Source organism: Balaenoptera musculus, chromosome 11, assembly GCF_009873245.2.
Source record: "Balaenoptera musculus isolate JJ_BM4_2016_0621 chromosome 11, mBalMus1.pri.v3, whole genome shotgun sequence".
Taxonomy (NCBI): Eukaryota; Metazoa; Chordata; class Mammalia; order Artiodactyla; family Balaenopteridae; genus Balaenoptera; species Balaenoptera musculus.
In genome coordinates, this window is record NC_045795.1 from 12,449,473 (window position 1) to 12,468,749 (window position 19,277).

Here is a 19,277-nt window from a genome sequence, read left to right on the forward strand (position 1 = left end):
GGGTGAGGGCTCTGGCTATTTTTAGGCACCAACTAATCCATTAAAGGCATCATGCTGCCACTGACGGCTCACAGAACGCAGCAGTCAAAATACAAAACAGTGGAATGAAAGAAAAGCCATCAGTAGACGTGCAGTGATCACGTCGTTATAACACGCTGTAAAAGTGTGCATGCGCGCGCGCAAATGCGCACACGCACGCGCACACACACACACACACACACACGACAGTCGGGAGAAGAAAATGGCACGGAATACTAAGCAGCCACCAAGGAGGTAAAAGGAAGCAGTCACGTTCCTGCATCTGGGATGCGACAGACAGCCCTAGTAACAGACGGAGGCCAGCACTCAGGAAAAACGCAGTCAACGACAAGTGGCACCCCAGAGCAACTCACAGATAAAATGTACTACAATTCTGACAAAATGTTGTGTACTCTTCAGAAAAGTTGAGCCTGGGAAGAATGAGATGGACGGGTTGGGTAGCTGCTCACAGACAGAACACTGTTTGCCAGATGGAAGCCCAGGGCTCCCCCGGGGGTGGTGGGGGGAGGCATCCCGGGCAGGGGGTCCCCCAGTGGGCACGATGCTTAAATCCTCTCTGCAAAAGAAAGGGGCACGAGCCCGTTTCTGCATCGGTCCTCTTACTGATGCGCAGGACTGTACCCCCTCCAGTCTGGCTCACGCTCAGGAAAACACAGGTTGTGTGACAGGCACACAAGCTAGCATGAGGTCACGGGGCCTTCCGCAGAGCAGCAGCAGGATGGGTGCTCCTGGGCCGCTCAGGGGAACATGCCACAGGAACAGAGGCAGCGCAAAATGGCTCACTGCACTCGCTGGAAAAGGTCAGCCTTCTTTCTAGACTTTTCTAAACCATCTCTCCTTCCATGTAAACTCTTTGGAGAGAAGGAAGCCTTTTATTCATTTTTCATGAAGCTAACCTTTCTCTTCTCAGGGCCAAAGTTACCCAAGTGGAAGCAGGGAAGGGAAACTAACATTGGCGAGGGCCTACTACGCGTTACCTACTGTGCTGGTTCCTTCGAACGTTATTTCCTTTCATTCTTCTGACAACCTTCTTTCTTTGCACTACGACGTAAACCGAATGGAAGGCTCATACGTAATTTGTTCCGTGAAGTATGTGTGCACTAATCTGTACATGGTTTGCACAAGCTCCGGAGTGGTGGAGTATAGATTCAGCCTTGGGTCTTTTCGGCTCCAGTTCCTGCATTTTCTGACCAGCTCACCTGCTTCCCACCCAAGCAGACCATGCTCCATCCTCCAGCCAAATCACACTGACTCCCACGTTGATGCTATCACCTGGGGATCCCTTCTTGGACTCACCACAGACTAAGGAGACCACGGGTGGCTACGAAGAGACTTCACGTGGTGCACACAGGCTAACAGACAAGGCCTGGGATGCCCCTTTTGTCCTCCCACGGCACCGGCGTGGGGGAACTGGGATGCAAGGACGTTTTGCCTGGGCCGAGAGATACTGCACTGGGTAGGACAAAACCACACGGATGGTGACGAACACGCAAAAGCATTTTTCTCCTACACTGCCTCATCTGGAGCTTTAGCTGGAGACCACCCTGGAGGTGTCTTTCACACAATAATAATTAGGAATTTGGCTCCTGAAAATAATCCCCTCAATGAAAACTCCCTTGGCTCTATCAGGATGGCTTTCCTTCCAACGAGGTCTATGCGCTGATTATAAGCATGAAGTCAGGGAAGTTTCCCTTTATGTCCCCCCTTTGGTTTTCGCTTAGTGGATGCTAGTACATTTTACAAGGGCTGTTCTGCACGGCAGGAAAGCAAGGGATTACAAAAATGAGAGGAGGCCCAAGATATGATCTTGTATAAGGAATCATTCGCCCATTTTAGCGATGAGAAAACCCCCAGCTCTGAGAGGTAAGACCACTTTTCTTGCAGCCCAGGCTCGTGGCTTTTCCCCACCAGCCATACTACATTGACCGGGGACGCCCGTGCTTGGTTACGAAGTCAAGCATCCCTGTGGTCCCGCTTCCATGCAGGATTTATGCCTGGGGTCATAAAGCCATCTGTCCTCTAGCAAACCACCCCTTCCTTCCACAACTTCCCCAATCCAATTTGTGAGTTTGCTAATTAAGTGCAACACTTTGCATGTTTCTAAATCTCCCTGTGGGTACAAGTGTTAGTGATTTCTAATCCACTGAGCAGACAGACCAGGGGAGAAAACCCCACCGAGTGCCGCTGAGGATGGAGGGAAGTCCTCAGCCCTCGGAGTGTAAATTAAATCCAGACCTTCGTTTTCTCTCTCCCTTCCCTCTCCCCCTCTCGCTTCCTCTGATTCCCTCTTGACTGTGCTCCTGTCACACTTGTGGTAAACACAGCTGGTGGAGTATTTTAGCTGTGATGATGTCAGCCTGTTTCTGATAGGCTTCGGGGTAAAGTGACAAATCACCGGTGGTGTCGGGGCCCCGCACTTGTGTTTCTACAGCCTGAAACTCCAGCCACCCTTTGGAGCCGAAGCCACAGACCTGTGAGCAGGCCCCAACAAACACGCTGCCTTCTAATTTGCACCTTGGCTGTCAGCAAGGAGACTGGTGGTCTGGCGACGGGAAGGAAATGAGACTTCACACACGGAAGCCGATTTCACCATCGTTTAAGCGTTCACTCTGCAAAGGATCGAGCGGGGGCAAACACAGAGAGATGCTTCCTCTCTAAGAACTGCCGGGTCGGGTCGATGTGAAACCTAGAGGTCTGTGACGCTCCTGATGACTGCGGAGGCTGCCGGGGCCTTGGAGATGAGTCCTCAGCTCAGAGCTGTTCTTTACTGAAAGAGATGCTAGGCCGGAGACAGCAGCATTTTCAAAATCACCCCTCCTTCCGTGCCTACCTCTCTTCACAGCATTGCGTTAAGGATTAAAAGGACCGTGAAAAAACATGTTTACTTCTCCTTCTTGTTTATTTTCCAGGCTTCACCTGGGGTCTGTTAAAAGACAACTTTGCTAAAGACAGCTTGTTCTTTCAACGAGTATCCATCCGCCCCTAAGCCATGTAGGACAGCGGGAGTGAGCAGAAACTACAGATGGGTAGTGAGTTCTAAATAATGATGCCCTTTTCCAAATATTGATTTTTGCTATATATATATATATATATATATATATATTTTTTTTTTTTTTTTTTTTTTTTTTGTTAAATCAGAACTCTGAGAAATCTTTCTTGGGCCTTACCAAAGGCTACAGCAACATCTCATCATAAAAAAAGAAAAGTCTTCGGGGCTAAAAGCTCCTGGCAACACAGGTCCCCTGATATTGTGCAAGATCCCACATCCAGACGTTCACAAGCAGTTCTGGAAAATGCTTTGGAAAATCGGGCTCCCCTACCTCACTTGATCTTTTGTTTTTAAATATACTAAAAACAATTCAAACCATTAACTGGTTTGTTTATTTTCTTTGAATGTCCCAAATACCAGCTATGCCATGACCATTTTTCAACTCATTTCAACCTGAAGGAGTTGCTGTCACATCTGAGTGTTTCAAAGTCCTCAGTGAAACCATTCCCAGAGGGAGTGAGTCTCTACCACCCACCAGGGCAGTTCCTGGCCTGGGGGCCAAACCTGACTGACTCCAAGCAAGCTAGGCAGTGAAACTGCTATTTCATACAAATGGGCAGAATAAATGCATTCAAGTGATTTAAGAAACTGGAAAAGAGGGGACTGAAGGAACCCATGGAAATTAAGAGAGCTAATCATAGTTCCAGTTTTAACATGACTCAGCTTGGCTACATCTGGTCCTTGGGGTTCCTATTTAACAGAAGTCCAGGAGCTCACCTGGGGCAGCCTTGACTTTGCAGACTATATTAACCACACCTTGTAGTCTCTATATCTGATGCTTTCACATCTTGGGGCCTTGTTGACTCTGGAGGGACTGTGCCTCCCTGGGTTAGCTCATTCCTAGAGACAGCTGACAGCTCACCTGCCTGGAAGAATGTCCTTCATATGCAAAGCAAACACCCACATCCCAGCCACCTCCTCTATGGAGCTTTCACTCTCTGGGCCACTATCCACCAGCCCTTATCACCCCAGGGCCAGGTACCAGACACCCAGGGACAGCCCCTATGCCCAGAGCCTGCTGAAATGATTCCAGCTGGCCAATCCTAAGTCTGCCTACCCTGCCTCACCCACTCCTTCCCACTGAAACCACAATCAAGGCTCTTGCCCATGTTTTCTCCTCACTCCCAGTGCCTCCTGACTGACCCTGGTGCTTCCCCATGTGGCCCTGCATGGCACGGCACAAACCCTCCTCTTGGCATCTGAGTATAACAAACTATCTTTTCAATGGCAGTTGTATTCTCATCTGTTGGCCTCACCATACCTAAATAATAACAAAACCTACATTTTAAAACAAAGATGTGTAATGGGGTGTGGCCACTCTGGGCATTTAACGTTCTCACCTGAACCAGCACTGTCTTTTCCTGACCAAAAGAAAGGGGGGTGGGGGGAGGGGGACAGATGACTTTTCTTAATCAGGTTTCCTCGTCTAAACCACAGAACAAAAAAATAACTTGAGTGGCGATCTTCTTAATTGTCCCGAGAATGGTACCTGACCAGCCCCCCTCTAGACACAGAGAAGTAAATTCATTACAAACAGCAGGTGCTTTGGTGCACTAGGGCTTAATTCTCTTAGAGGACGTGGTTGGGAAATGCGATGAATCTAACTTCTAGGTATAAATGAAAACCCTCAATCATCCCCACAGCCACTGACAGGTCTGCCTCTTGGAAGAAATTCAGTGTGCCGGGAAGCGATGAAGGTGGTGCGGCGGGGTGTCCCCCTACCTGTGTGACCTGGATGAACGTTACCTGTGCTCGGTGATCCCCGACAGCGAACTGTATCACGGCGACGCCCGGGTTGTGGCCGTCCTCGATCCTCTCCACCGTGCTGGAGTCGATCTTCAGGTCGTTGCTGATCTCTGCGCTCTGGATGAAGTCTTCCGTCTTTAAGTCCTCCACTTTCTTCAGCTCCCCGTTGGCCAGCTGGATGATGGAGCCTTTCATGAAGTAGGGAGGCAGCGTAGGGGGCGCGGCTGCAGGGGATGCCACCGACTGCACCACGGGCAGGTGGATCTGGGCCTGCACCATGGCTGGGTAGGCGGCCTGGGTGACCAGGGCCTCGGGGCTGAAGTTCTCGCTCTTGGGAAGGGCGGTGGTGACGAACGTGTGAGGCACTGCAGCAAACTGGGGCGACGACGTGACGATGGCCGGGGCCGCACCCGACCCCTCCATGTCAGCACTGCCCACAGGGATGAGCAGGGGCTGGGTGCCGGGGAGGACCAGGTGCGGGGGCAGGCCGCCGGCGTAGGTGATCGCTTGCTGCTGGCTGCTCAGGTAGCCGATGACGGGCGGCTGAGTCCCTGCGTAGAAGGCTGTGGCCGGCAGTCCAACCGGGAGGGGCTCCGAAGCACTGTGTGTGGTCTGAATGACCGTGTGGGGGGACAGCGTGGCGACGGCGGCGGCCTTCACGCCTTCGGGGCCCAGGGCCTGCTGGGGGGACAGCGCGTAGGAGCGGTGCCCGGGCTTCCCTAGGTGCAGGCCGCTCTTGTCGTTGAGGGCGGACGGGGAGGCCTCTCGGTGGGTGACCTGCTGCACCTCCAGGTCGGCGGCGGGGGTGCTACTGTTGGGCAGGACCATCACAGAGGCCCGCACCCCGGAGGAGTCGCGGCCGCCGTAGTCGGCGGGGCTGGGGTGGACCACCACGTGCCTGGACTCGTACGGGTGGGGAACGGCCTTGCCGCCCGCCTTCACCAGGCCCAGGTCGGCCGCGGTGGGCGCCCCGTACCTGCGGCCCTTCTCCATCTCCCCGTTCAGGATCTCCTTGGCCTGCACGCCCTGCTGCAGCCGGCTGCTCTCGGCTTTCTTGGTGGCCTCGCGGGTGACGAAGTGGCTGCCGGAGTCGGTGTACTGCACGACGACCTGCGGGGAGGGCCCCAGGGTGAGCGTGTGCGGGATCATCGTCTGGTGCGGGTGCAGGTGGACGGGGATGGCCGGCGGGGAGGCCGGGCGCGCGGCGCTCTGCGGCGAGCTGGAGATGTGCATGTACTGGTTCTGCTGGGTGGGTGGTGGGGACCCGGGGGGCAGGAGCCCCGCGGTCCTGCCCAAGTGCTGCTGCTGCTGCTCAGCCTTGTGCCCCGAGGCTTGGCTCAGGCCGCCCATGTTGGCCAGCAGGGTAGAATAGGCCTCCAGCTGGGAGCGCTGGGATGGAGTGGCGGCCCCCGCGGCCGAGGCCACCGCGCTGGTGACGGGGCTGGCCGTGGGGGAGATCAGCTGAGAAGGGATGAAGCCGGCGTAGGGCCCGCCGTACTGGGAAGAGCCGATGAACTGTAAGGTGTGCGGCAGGTGGGCGTACTGCACGGGCGACACCGGGGCCCCGGACTGCGGGGGCGGGTACGCGGGCATCGTCGTGGTCGCCGGGACGGACCGGGGCGCGCTGGGCGGGGAGTAGTCCAGCCCCGCGGACAGCGCTTTGTGTAAACCTATTCCCTGCTGTAAACCGAGCTCCGCCGGGGGCCCCGCCGGCCCGAGCCGCCCGCCCGCGTGGCCCCGGCCGCCCGCGTGGCCCGGGAGCCATGCCACGCCCTCCGCGCGGTGGTTGTCGCTGGGCACAGCCGTGGCCTTGTCCTCCGAGGGCCGGCTGGTGGCGGGGATCTCGCGCTTCTTGGGAGGCAGGCATTCGTTACTGCGCTCTTGGTTGGATTTCATTTTTCGCCGTCCCCCCTCCACGGTGACCGTTTCACTCTCTGGCTGGCTCTGCTTTCAGTCTGATAAACGGAAAGTCACATTTGATTTCTGTAGGGGATCCAGGCTCTTCATGAGGAATCATCTCCCTGTGGGTGCGATCCGCCAGCAGCCGCCCTGGAATCTGGGAAGAGGAAGAGGGTGGGGACAAGGGGAAGAGGAGAGGGAGGAGAGAGGCGATCAGAACATCAGCACCGGAAAAGAATGTCCTCCTCGAGATGGAGACTAAGCTTCTGGGGTCAACGTGAATTCCAACCACCACCCGCCCGCCCCCGCCCGCCCCAACATTAGAGCAGGTAAAACGCTGGCCACGCTGGTTAGGACATCAGGAAGATCATTACAACATGGAGCAAGTCAAAACCTCCTTTTTTATGGATTCAGCAGGTCTCCTAAGACACCTCTCTTAATACCCTCTCTCTTTTTTTCTTTTCAGAAGGTAGACAATGCATTTCTTAGTTTCGCTTCCAGAAATGCCGCTCCCACTCCTCAGCTCTATCTTTACCTCGCTGGGCAATCAAATGATGCCCACAAGGAGGATGACACCGGTGAAGGTCAGCCAGACCGACCCTCTGAGCCAGGCACTGGGAGGGCAAGGTTAGGAACGGAAATCCTCAGCGGACTTCATACCTTACCTCTGAGTGCTCATCTGCCAAAGGCGCTACTCAAAGATTCCACTGACTCTGGGTCCATACTGGATCTACAACAATTGTCTCTTCCCTAACACGTGCATGCACGCACGTGCACAGACGCTATACACAGGCCAACTCAGCAGAGGGAGCCCCAAATAATCATGTTCTCTACAAGTTTCCAAACAACCCCCAGTACAGCTACTCACATGGTAACAGAAAGCCAAAAGGAATCTGTTTGACAGTTAAAATAGGAACATGGTTATGGTTTTAAAAAAATGCAATAATCAGGCTGATGCATTGAGGGTGTCCTCAATGAGGGTGACATTATGCTTGCTTTATCTCTGCCTCTTACTTCCTTTCCAAGTGGTCTCTGAATTTTCTCTCCACACGCTCCATAAAGGGTCAATCCACCCTTAACCCTAGAGATGAAACCTCTGCTGGACCCATCAGGCCTGAATGTTTCAACCTGGACATACAAGTAGTGAGCCTGGAGCCACTTTTCATGGACACCTAATCTCGGTCCTTCAGGAACCACCGAACTCTGTTACCATGACTGTGTAGGCAGACAGATGCCCACCTGGCAAGAGGCAGATCATCAATGGACCCAACAGGGACCAGGCTTACAGGCGGCAGTTGTGAGGGCCGCCTACAGGCAGCAGCTGCAGCCGTGAGCCATGTCACGCGCTGTGATCCTGGGAAGCCTTGGATCAGGCTCTGGGAACTCCAGGCCCTGGGTTTTTAGCATTTCTCCTATGCAGACCCGCTTTTCTATAGTCTGATGTTAAAACAGACACAGTTAAGGCAGCAGTTTTCAGCACTACCCTCCCCGACCTAGGGCTTTGTAAGTCCCAGATAACTGCATTCTGTATAGCCTTCTCTTATGAAATGCACGTAATTTACACCCAATACGTGCAAATAGATTAAGATGACAGTGCTATTTTCAAAACAATGATAGAATAAAATTAAACTACAAAAACTGAAACAGTTGCCCCTTTTGACTGCTTAAAAAGTACTGATACTGATCTTTTATCTTTAGGTTTTAAGTCACTCTAAGAAAGAACTGCATAAGCTCTGTTCCCACACAGACTAGCAAAGGCAAGTCACTTAGGAGATGGACTCAAAGTGAACTGTTCCATGCGCCCCCTGCTGGCTCCACAGCAGCACTGATCCAATAAAACCCCACAGGATTTCATTAGGGAAGTTCATGCAAGAATAGTATGTCAGAATCCGGAATGAGAATATTTGCATATAGTAGGCCCAGCCAGTAAGGCAATAGGTTAATTAGCCCAAGGCAGCTCTAGGGAAGAAAAAATAGCAGCATAAAAGTCCTTTCAAAGCCAAGTAAAATGTCAAACGCATTCAGAAAGAGGTCCATTAGCAATGCAAATGTAAAACTGCTGTACAACCGAATGCACCATACACAAACCTAGAAAACCCCTCTGAAGGTACTTTTTAAAAAAGAACTCAGCTTTAGTGAATTTGAATGCTGGCTTGGTTCTCAGCAGTGCCTTGGTTTATTTACACTGTGTTGTTTTTTGAAAGACACTGGCTGACTTAGTTGGCCCTAAAGATCTCAGTATAGATTCCATGGCTGGTCTTCTGCTAATGGACCAACTAGGACATATCGGCCTTACCACACAAATTCAAATGTACTCTTCTGAAAAGTTGTCCATTGACAAACATCTTTTCCAGATAATACAAATGATAAATCAAGGATACAAAGATTAACTGGAGCGACCTGGGGCCAAACTGATACAAATTTCAACACTCCCTCCTCCTACATTTAGGTGGACCTTGTCTCCTATTTACCAGTGCAGCTTGGAGGAGTCGGGTCTCTCTAATTCTGGGGCATGTGTCCCTTTCTCTGTGTTTCGTTAGCTCTCTGTACTGTCTGTATCTCTGATCAGGGGAAATCATCGTGAGGGTAGGGACTGTATCTTGCTGTATTTTCAGTGAACCACGAGAGGGCGCCATAGGACGCCACCATGTCCCTGGTACACTGGATGATAGTTCATAAATTAAAAGAACAGAGAGGTAAATTATGAAGGTGCAAAGTACAGCAGGGAAAAGGAAGGGAGAGAGAAAGAGACTAGAAAGAAGAGAAGAAAAAAGGAGAGTGGATGCCTGCTTTTAGGGTCTCTTTCTAGCTGCAGACACATGGTCTCCATGTCCCTCATTGCCTTTTCAGTGCTGAAACGCACCAGTGGTTCAGCTGGGCCCACGAGGAGTTCACTTCCGGATGTACCTGTCACAACAGAGACACGGGGCCACACACCACTGTATAACTGCTAAGTTACCGAAGAGCCACACATGCAGATCATAGGTTTCAACATTATTATTAGGAAAGGGAAAGTGAACAGGGAATTAATAGATGGATCAAGACAAATTTATTTAGGGTTTACTACATACAATTTGCCTGCTAATCACTGTTCTGAATACATTCATCTTAAGCATCTTTATATCTACATTTGTATCTCTCTCCTCATCAGTATCTTAAAATTTAGCTCAGTGGCAATAAGACCTTGCTATTCCAAGTGTGGTCCTCCGACCAGCTCCCCCAGCAGCTTTAGAAAAGCAGAATCTCAGGCCCCACCCAAACTTCCTGATTTCAGAGTCTGCATTTTAACAACAACTCCAGATGATTCATATGCACAGCAAGGTGTGAGAAGCTCAGCTTGTCTGCATAAGCTTCTAAGTAAAGTAAACATCTCCAGGCTCTTCTGAATGGAGTAGGTGCTGGGAAACCAAACTAGGTGCTGTGAGCAAACAGAATCGATGGAGCCTTGGAGATAAGCAGCTAATATTTAGGGAGAACTCAGCTGTTTATTGTGGGGTCACCTAGACCCAATACAGTTCTAAGTAACAGATGCTCCTTTTCTTCTGGTTCTTTCCATCTTCAAGAACTATAAGGAAATACACTTTAAAAAGGCTGTTACTGTACATTTTATGTATAATTCAATCATCTCCAGGAGAAAAAAACCAGACTTTAATAAAGGAAGATATTTATATCTTTGATATCATTCAAAAACCTCCAGAGTCCCCCACCCATTAACGTGGATTCAGATTGCTTCCGAAGTGTTAGGAAAATGAGATGATTCCCCCACTGATTCCAAGTCCTGTAAATAACAACCAACTGCTCTGAATGGAAGACACTCCTAGAATCTGATACATACAGTCCTAAAAATGCATTCCAAGGTCAGGGCAATAAACTAGGTTGCTCTGCCCAGCACCCTCCCATCCTGCGAGTTCCTCAGTTTGAGTGAAACCCATGACTGTCTGGCATGTATGTCCATGCACAGCAGAGACGTGGTTTCGGTTTTAAAGAGGAGGAAATGCAGCCTGGTGAGCTTGTGTCAGTTCTGGAAAAACCATATGACCATTTAAAAGACAGAACACCTGGACCTGATGGGAGAGGTCACTAGGACATGGCAAGGATTCTTGAAGTCCTGACATGCAAATCTCTTGCTTTACTAAATTATTACACAGGAAGATCTGTGTAGTGGAAGGGTAGAAGGAACTTCATTTAGGTTAAATATTAAAAATAGGCCCAACTCTGACATCCTTGAGGTTTCTGGGATGGAGAAGGGTGGGTTGGATGATAGCGTAATTAGATACCTTCATGGTTGACTGAACAAGAATGCCCCAAAGGAAGTGGATCACATATTCATTCATCAAACACTTACCTTGTTTCTAGTATGTACAGTGGACCTTAATTATTCAGTGTCAGCATGGGGCAAATGGTACGCCAGAACTCTATTTTCAGTTCTATTCTGTTCATCATTTTATTACTGTTTTGGTTATCATATTTAGAGGTAACAGAAGGCTGGAAGGGATGCTTAATATATTACTGCAATTAATATTCAAACATATCCTGAGAAGCTGGAAGTGATGGCACAAAACCAAAAAAATAAAGATGAACGAGAATAAATATACATGCCCTGCCCTTGGTTTCAATAGCTCAATTAGCCTAATAGCAGGGTTGGAGCAATCTGGCTTAAGAATAGTTCACATCAAAGAGCCCAGGAATTTTCTGTTTGACCATCCATTCAATATGAACCAAGAGCTGGGTACGGTGCCTAAAAGCTGGCCTAACTATAAGCTTCATTTTAAAAAGCACAGTATTCCCAATAATGGAATGAATCCTGCAGGAGCATACGGCACTGGTAAAGCCACAAAGTCCTGAGGCAAGGGGACACTGGCGGGCATGCCCAGGGTGGAGCGATGGGTTTAGTGGGAGGTCTGGACCCAAGACAGGTAAGTAACAGCTGAGGCTACTGAAGATGTGTGGCCTGGGGGACAGAAAAAAGCCGGAGCAGAGGTGCAATGCTCAGATCTATAATGGGCCCTCCGTGGAAGGCAGGAGAGCAGAAATGACCTACAAATTACATTGATATACAGTTGACTCTTGAACAACACGGGTTTGAACTGCACAGGTCCACTTTTACGGGGATTTTTGTTTCAATAAATACCTGCAGTACTACATCATCTGCAGCTGGCTGAATTTGAGGATGCAGAACCACCTACATGGAATGTCGACCATGGAGCTCGAGCATCGGGGGCTCCTGGAACCAATCCCCCGCAAATACTGAGCGACGACTGTATACAGTAGAAATGAGAAAGTAATCAGAACTGTTAAAAAATGAGCTGGGCTGCCTCATGAGGTAGGGATCCCCGTGTCATCCCCAGTGTTGAGGCAGAGTTTGGAGACACGAAGTGATGGTCCCATGTGGAAGAGAGACAGAATCATAGGCATGAGAGGGGGAGAAAACGTACAGGGCACCGCTGCACTCCACCTAGCACTCATCAGGGACTGCAGGGGGCGTGGCGTACCGTGTTAGAGGCGGAGTTGATTAAGGAAGTGAGAGAGAGACCTTCATACTTCCCAGGCTTGTCAGCCGGGACCCCCCCAGCACATCACCCAGCACCAAGATCAATGAGCCCACCTAGTGGTGGTCCAGGGCACAGCAGCGCTGAAACCCCAGAGGGAAAATCCCACAGAGTCAGAGGTGGAGAACCGTGGATACTATCACGCTGTGTAAACAAGCGCTCTCTCCCTCTAGGGTCACCCAAAGCAAGTTCAAGTCTGCACCAGGGTGCAGGACCCTTCGGTCAGTGAAGTGACGCACGCCACACAGGGCTGGGAAGGCAGGGATCTGGCCATGACCATCTACAGCTGAGATGTTAGTGGAATGAGGACAGGCAGGAGAGAACAGTCCCTCTCTTTATATTATTAGCACCAAGAATAATAGTTTTGGGGGGCCCTGTTCATCTATAGATTTGGGGGCAATGAATACAGTGACTAAATGTAATGTAATAATTTAAAAAATTTAAATCCATCTGTAAGAATACAGTTGCATTTGGGCGCTCCCTGGCTCAGGGAAGCTCTGAGGGCAACAAACTGTTCTGATTAAACCTCCATCTCCTTGATGGAGAGATGCTGAAGGAGACTCTTCAAGACGCTCAGCTGCTCTGCTGCCCTTCCTCCACTGAACTCCTCTGCTTGGCATGGAGCTAACCCCCGTCTCCCTCCTCCCTAAGTCGGGCTCCGTCTCCCTCCTCCCTAACTCGGGCTCCGTCTCCCCTCCCTAAGTCGGGCTCCGTCATCTGCTTCTACTGTCAGCATAACAGAGCGACAGGCTTCCTCAAGCCTGGGCGAAGCTCTTCCTTGGTTCCTGGCTTCTGCCGTTACCGTATCTCATCCACGTGATGACTGTGACACCGGGGGGTGTTTCTAGTGGGTTTTGCCACCTCTGGAAAAACAGGGAGATCTGTCCTCTGGGTGGGTCCACTGCATGGGGATGTGGCCCACTTCTGTGTCCGTAGGAGATCAGGCCTGAGAGAGGTGGGCAGAGGGGTGAGGCCCACAGCTGGGCTGGGCTGGGCTGTCCCTGGCTCACGTGGGATGTCGCCGCGGCATCTGAGCAGCCAGTGTCCCCTGGCAGCCTGCCCGTGCTGAAACTCCTGGAAAGACTCAAGATGGAAAAATAATCACTTGAAGGGATAACCATCTGGATCGAAACCAGTCCCAAATGAATTGTCCAAGAGACGTCGAGTTTGAGTTTTTAAGAAAAGCTGGAAATGCTTTTCTGTCAAGACCTTCCCTGGTTCAATACGTAAGCAAATGCCTTTCTGCTCTCAAGTGTTGTGTGTGCCAGACTGGCTACCCTGGGACACGGGAATCTCTGTTTACCCACCACTCTGGCTGAAGGCTGGGAGCCATAGGTGCTTTCCACGACCCCACAGCAGTTCTCACCCTGCTCCAGAGTGAACTGTTTTAAGGACAGAGGGACTGCTGTGACGAGATGCAAAGAACTGGCCACAGTAACATGGTTAGAATTGGGGTTAGGAGACAAGGATCTGTCATTTTTGACTCTTGATCAAATGTTCTTAGCACAACAGTGAGAAATCTCACTTCAGAAGTCATCCAGCACTCACTTCCATGGGCATTGTTGGAATATCAGGATAAAACATTATTATTACTGATAGGAAGGTAACAAATTAATATTCTTACTACTACTAATAGGAGGAGGACACAGAGAGTAGTAGAAAGAATAGGCTGGGGTGTAGGTAAAGGACAAGTTCAAAGCCTGGCTTCATCTACAAATAACAAATGTTCTCGAGGATGGCGGGGACGTGGAGAAAAGGGAATCCTCCTACACTGTTGGTGGGAACGTAAATTGGTGCAGCCATTGTGGAAAACAGTATGCAGGTTTCTCAAAAAACTAAAAATAGAACTACCATATGATCCAACAATCCCATTCCTGGGCATGTATCTGAAAAAACCCCCAAAACACTCATTTGGAAAGATATTCGCACCGCAATGTTCATAGCAGCGTTATTTACAATAGCCAAGATATGGAAGCAACCTAAGTGTCCATCAACAGATGAATAGATAAAGAAGATGTGGTATATTTACACAATGGAATACTACTTGGCCCTGAAAAAGAATGAAACTTTGCCATTTGCAGCAACATGGACAGACTGGGAGGGCATTACGCTAAGTGAAGTAAGACAGAGAAAGATAAATACAGAATGATACTGCTTATACGTGGAATCTAAAAATACAACAAACTAGTGAATACAACATAAAAGAAGCAGGCTCACAGATACAGAGAACAAACTGGTGGTTACCAGTGGAAAGGAGAGAGAGGCAACATAGGGGTGGGGGAGTGGGAGGTGCAAACTTTTGGGTGTAAGACAGGCTCAAGGATGTCTTCTACAACACGGGAAATAGAGCCAATATTTTGTAGTAACCGTAAATGGAAAGTAACATTTACAAATTGTATGAAAATTAAAAATTAAAAAAGAAAACAAAACAACAACCCTGGCCTCACTCCTACTGCCTATGGAATCTTTTTCTTTCTTGTAATTTTTATTTTACAATTTACAATTTATAATTTACAATTATACATGTGTCCGCTTTAGACAGTAAGTGTCTCAACAGTGTGTAATCTTATGAGTAATATCTCTGCCTATAAAAGGGGGAGGGGGCTTCCCTGGTGGTGTAGTGGTTGAGAATCTGCCTGCCAATGCAGGGGACACGGGCTCGAGCCCTGGTCTGGGAAGATCCCACATGCCGCGGAGCAACTAGGCCCGTGAGCCACAACTACTGAGCCTGCGCGACTGGAGCCTGTGCTCCGCAACAAGAGAGGCCGCGACAGTGAGAGGCCCACGCACCGCGATGAAGAGTGGCCCCCGCTTGCCACAACTGGAGAAAGCCCTCGCACAGAAACGAAGACCCAACACAGCCAAAAATAAATAAATAAATAAATAAAAATAAATAAATAAATAAATTTTTTTAAAAATGGGGAGGAATTAGTATGCACAGTGCCTGGCATAATGCACACACTCAATAAATGCTCACCATCCTAATTGCAACTCAGCAAATGCTTCTTCCTGAATCCCTTTGTTTTCACCCACACTGATGTATCACTAATCTCTCCTGGTTCCATGATCAAATCAACACAATACCTTCAAACTCTCAATCTTTTCCAGCATCTGGGTTTTTTCTCACACCTGTGATTTACACACACAAAAAAAGCCATGGATGTTTGAGAATTTATTTTCTTTCTTCAGCTGGTAGAAGGGATTATAGTTATAATAGCTCCCAATGCACAGGCCCCCATTCACACCCAAAAGCATGAAAGCCACTCAACAGGTACAAGTAGAATCAACAGAAAGGTGAAATGCTAAACTCGAGCTTGGCGTGTCTCTGTAAGGGTTAAGTGTAATGGTTCCTGGTTCCACTCTGCCTGCTCTTCCACAACACTTAGATGAGTAATTCCCCAAAGGCATGGTGGGGAAATGCAGAATCTTCTTTCCACATCCCACAGGGAAGGCTGCCAGCTGTCTTCTCACACACACACTCTCATAAGCTCTGCTACACACCACACAGCAAGGGGCCAGTGGTAGCTGGAGGAGGCTTAGTCAGATTCTATCAACTACCAGGGTGCTGGGGTTCCAGGAGATTAGATGGCCCAAGTTTACAAACAGAGAACACGAAAATCTCCATCAAGTCAGAAAAATGCCTTTCCGGAACTGAGGCAGTCTTGAGGCATTTGTTGCCCTTGATGCGGCCGGGTGGAAGGAAAGTGGAAAGGTTCTGGATAATCTTCAGCTAACAAGTCATTCCTCCTGGGAGTTCCATGTTGGGGTCCCTTCTGTGGTCGTCTCCCAGTCTCTGGGACACTATACAACTCTACCACCCTCTTGGCTACAAAGGCCCTGAGACCTCCTGGGACCCAGCAAAGCAGGTATGACAGAAGCCACTGGGGCTTTCTTCGTGTAGACTATAGATAGCAATGCTTTCCATACAAGCAACAACCGGTGTATTATCACCCCATTGTAAAGACCAGCATACTGAGGCTTAGCGTGTTAAGGGACTCCCCTAAGGTTACATGGCTCATAAATGGCAGAAATAAGATGAAAATCTTGATTTATCTGATACAAACACCTGGGTTCCAGTTCTCAGATTATGCAGTAGATCTGCTGGTATATAGTGCAGGATTAACCTTACCCAAACAGACGTCTGGCCTTTGTCTCTGGCTACTGGGAGGTCCTGCCTATAGAAGTGTGTCTGTATGCCTGGGGGCTTTGACCACCAGTCTAAAATATAATTTATGACGGGGGCTTTGGGCCCCATGCGATATCAGTGCCAACCTCTGGAGGAATTAAAGACTAAAGGTACGCAGCCAACCTCCGGGAGGAGCTGAGGATAAAAGATCAGCCACGTGGGTGGTAAGAGACTGAGCTCCAATAAAATCTCTAGACACCGGGGCTCGGAAGGGCCTCGATGGGTGGCAGTACTGTGTGTGTACTGTCACACTGCAGGACTGGGAGAAGGTAACGCCCTCCACGACCCCACGAGGAGAGGACACCTGGAAGCCCCGTGTTTGGACCCCTCCAGACCTCTGCCCTATATGCCTCTTCCTTGGTTGATTTTAATCTGTATCCTTTCTCTGTAGTAAACTCTAACCGTGAGTATAGCAGCTTTCAGGGAGCTCTGTGAGTGCTTCTAGTCAATGGATGAATCTGAGGGTGGTTTGGGGGACTCCCCCCACCCCAGAACCTATAAGTGGTGTGAGAAGTGAGGGCAGTCTTGTGCGAACTGTTCTCTAACTTCGTAATTGGCTCATAAACTCCTTTTTATAGCGCATGATGATTATACACTTAAATAGATCAAGTAATAAAATAAGCATAATAAATGAAGTTCATCGGGGTTCAGGGAAAAGAATGTATCATGCACCAAGGACCAGATAAATCCAAATCTCTACATTTCAAAACAGTGGCCTGTGGCCAGGCAGATGAATGGAACAGAATGAGGGAGGAAAACACTGCCTGGTACAATCTGATCTGGTGTAGGCAAGTCTCCCTGTGGCAATTACCCAGTGGCACACACATGTAAGCAGCACTGAATGTGTCACTTTTCTGCGTACAGAGTTCTAGGTGTTGGAGCAATGGGGGCAACCCATCAGCTACTTGCTGCTGTCTCAATATTCTCAGTCTGCTGTGTGGAACTGACTTACTAGACATCTCCCAAGGCCCCATGGATGCTGAACATCCCAACAGACCAAATACAGGGCTGGGCTCCATCATCTGGCTCTCCAGAGTTTCTGTTTTTTTTTAAAATGTCCTCAGTTTTTTTTTTTTTTTAAACAGATTTATTTTTTATTTATTTATTTTTGGCTGTGTTGGGTCTTCGTTGCTGCACGTGCTTTCTCTAGTTGCGGCGAGTAGGGGCTACTCTTCATTGTGGTGTGTGGGCTTCTCATTGCGATGGCTTCTCTTGTTCCGGAGCACGGGCTCTAGGCACGCGGGCTTCAGTAATTGCGGCACGTGGACTCAGCAGTTCTGGCTCTTGGGCTCTAGAGCGCAGGCTCAGCAGCTGTGGCGCATGTGCTTACTTGCTCCGTGGCATGTGAGATCTTCCTGGACCAGGGCTCGACCCCGTGTCCCCTGCATTGGCAGGCAGATTCTTTTTTTTCTTTTTTTTTTAAGAATTTCACTTTTATTTATTTATTTATTTATTTATTTTTGGCTGTGTTGGGTCTTCGTTTCTGTGCGAGGGCTTTCTCTAGTTGCGGCAAGCGGGAGCCACTCTTCATCGCGGTGCGCGGGCCCCTCACTATCGCGGCCTCTCCTGTTGCGGAGCACAGGCTCCAGACGTGCAGGCTCAGTAGTTGTGGCGCACGGGCCCAGCCGCTCCGCGGCATGTGGGATCCTCCCAGACCAGGGCCCGAACCCGTGCCCCCTGCACTGGCAGGCAGACTCCCAACCACTGCGCCACCAGGGAAGCCCGATGGCAGGCAGATTCTTAACCGCTGCGCCACCAGGGAAGTCCCTCTCCAGAGTTTTGAGGAAGTACTTCCTCCAGATCACAGAGGATGCTGTGTGCATCCTGGGATAGTCCAAGCTGGTTTTGCTGTGTTCCTCAACAGAGAAAGGGATAAAGAAAATGGGGTACATCCATACAAAAGGACTGTGATTCAGCCTTGCCATGGAATGAAATTCTGATATGGGCTAAAAGCTGGATAAATCTTTACAAAACATTATGCTAAGTGGAAGAAGCCAGACACAAAACGACAAATATTACACGATTCCACTTGTGTGTGGTACACCTAGAGCAGGCAAATTCACAGAGACAGAAAGTAAACAGAGGTTACCAGGGGCTGGGGGGAGGGGTAATGGGGAGTTACTGTTGAGTGTGTATATAGTTAGTTTGGGATGATGAAAAAGTTCTGGAGATGGATAGTGGTGACGATTGCACAAAAATGTGAACGTACCTAATGCCACGGAAATACAGACTTAAAAATGGTTAAAATGGTAAATTTTATGTTATATATATTTTATCTCAATTTAAAAAAACTTAAATTACATATCATGATTTTACAAGTTTGCAAACCAACTGCAATTCTGTTTTTAAACTTCACAGTGCCCCCTCCCCCAAAGTTCTGCTTGGAGCTACGTGGATCCCCCCAAATACCTGCTAGAGTTAGCCCGCTTTCCATGGCTGGACTTTGGGGTGTCTCTAAGCCCTTAAACTTGTGTGCATTTTCTCACATTCACAATGAGAACTGGGAGCCATAAGAAGTTAAGAAGCATCGGGAGAGGGTGTGGAGAAAAGGGAACCCTCCTGCACTGCTGGTGGCAATGTAACTTGGTGCGGCCACTAGGGAGAACAGTATGGAGGTTCCTCAAAAAACTAAAAATAGAACTACCATATGAGCCGGCAATCCCACTCCTGGGCATGTATCTGGAAACACTGTAATTGGAAAAGATACATGCACCCCAACGTTCATTGCAGTACTATTTACAACAGCCAAAACATGGAAACAACCTAAATGTCCATTAACAGATGCATGGATAAAGAAGATGTGGTACAT

General features: G+C 49.3%; 1 protein-coding gene across 7 annotated transcripts in view; it reads right to left on the reverse strand.

The window, feature by feature from the left end:
- ATXN1 (ataxin 1) overlaps positions 1-19,277 on the reverse strand; it is a 396,430-nt gene that overhangs the window by 19,746 nt on the left and 357,407 nt on the right. For all 7 annotated transcript variants that reach the window (XM_036868327.1, XM_036868325.1, XM_036868326.1 and 4 more), the window contains one exon: positions 4,835-6,890. In XM_036868327.1, coding sequence (XP_036724222.1) covers positions 4,835-6,730 — 1,896 coding nt within the window. In that variant the 5' untranslated portion in view covers positions 6,731-6,890. The remainder of the gene's footprint in view (positions 1-4,834; positions 6,891-19,277) is intronic.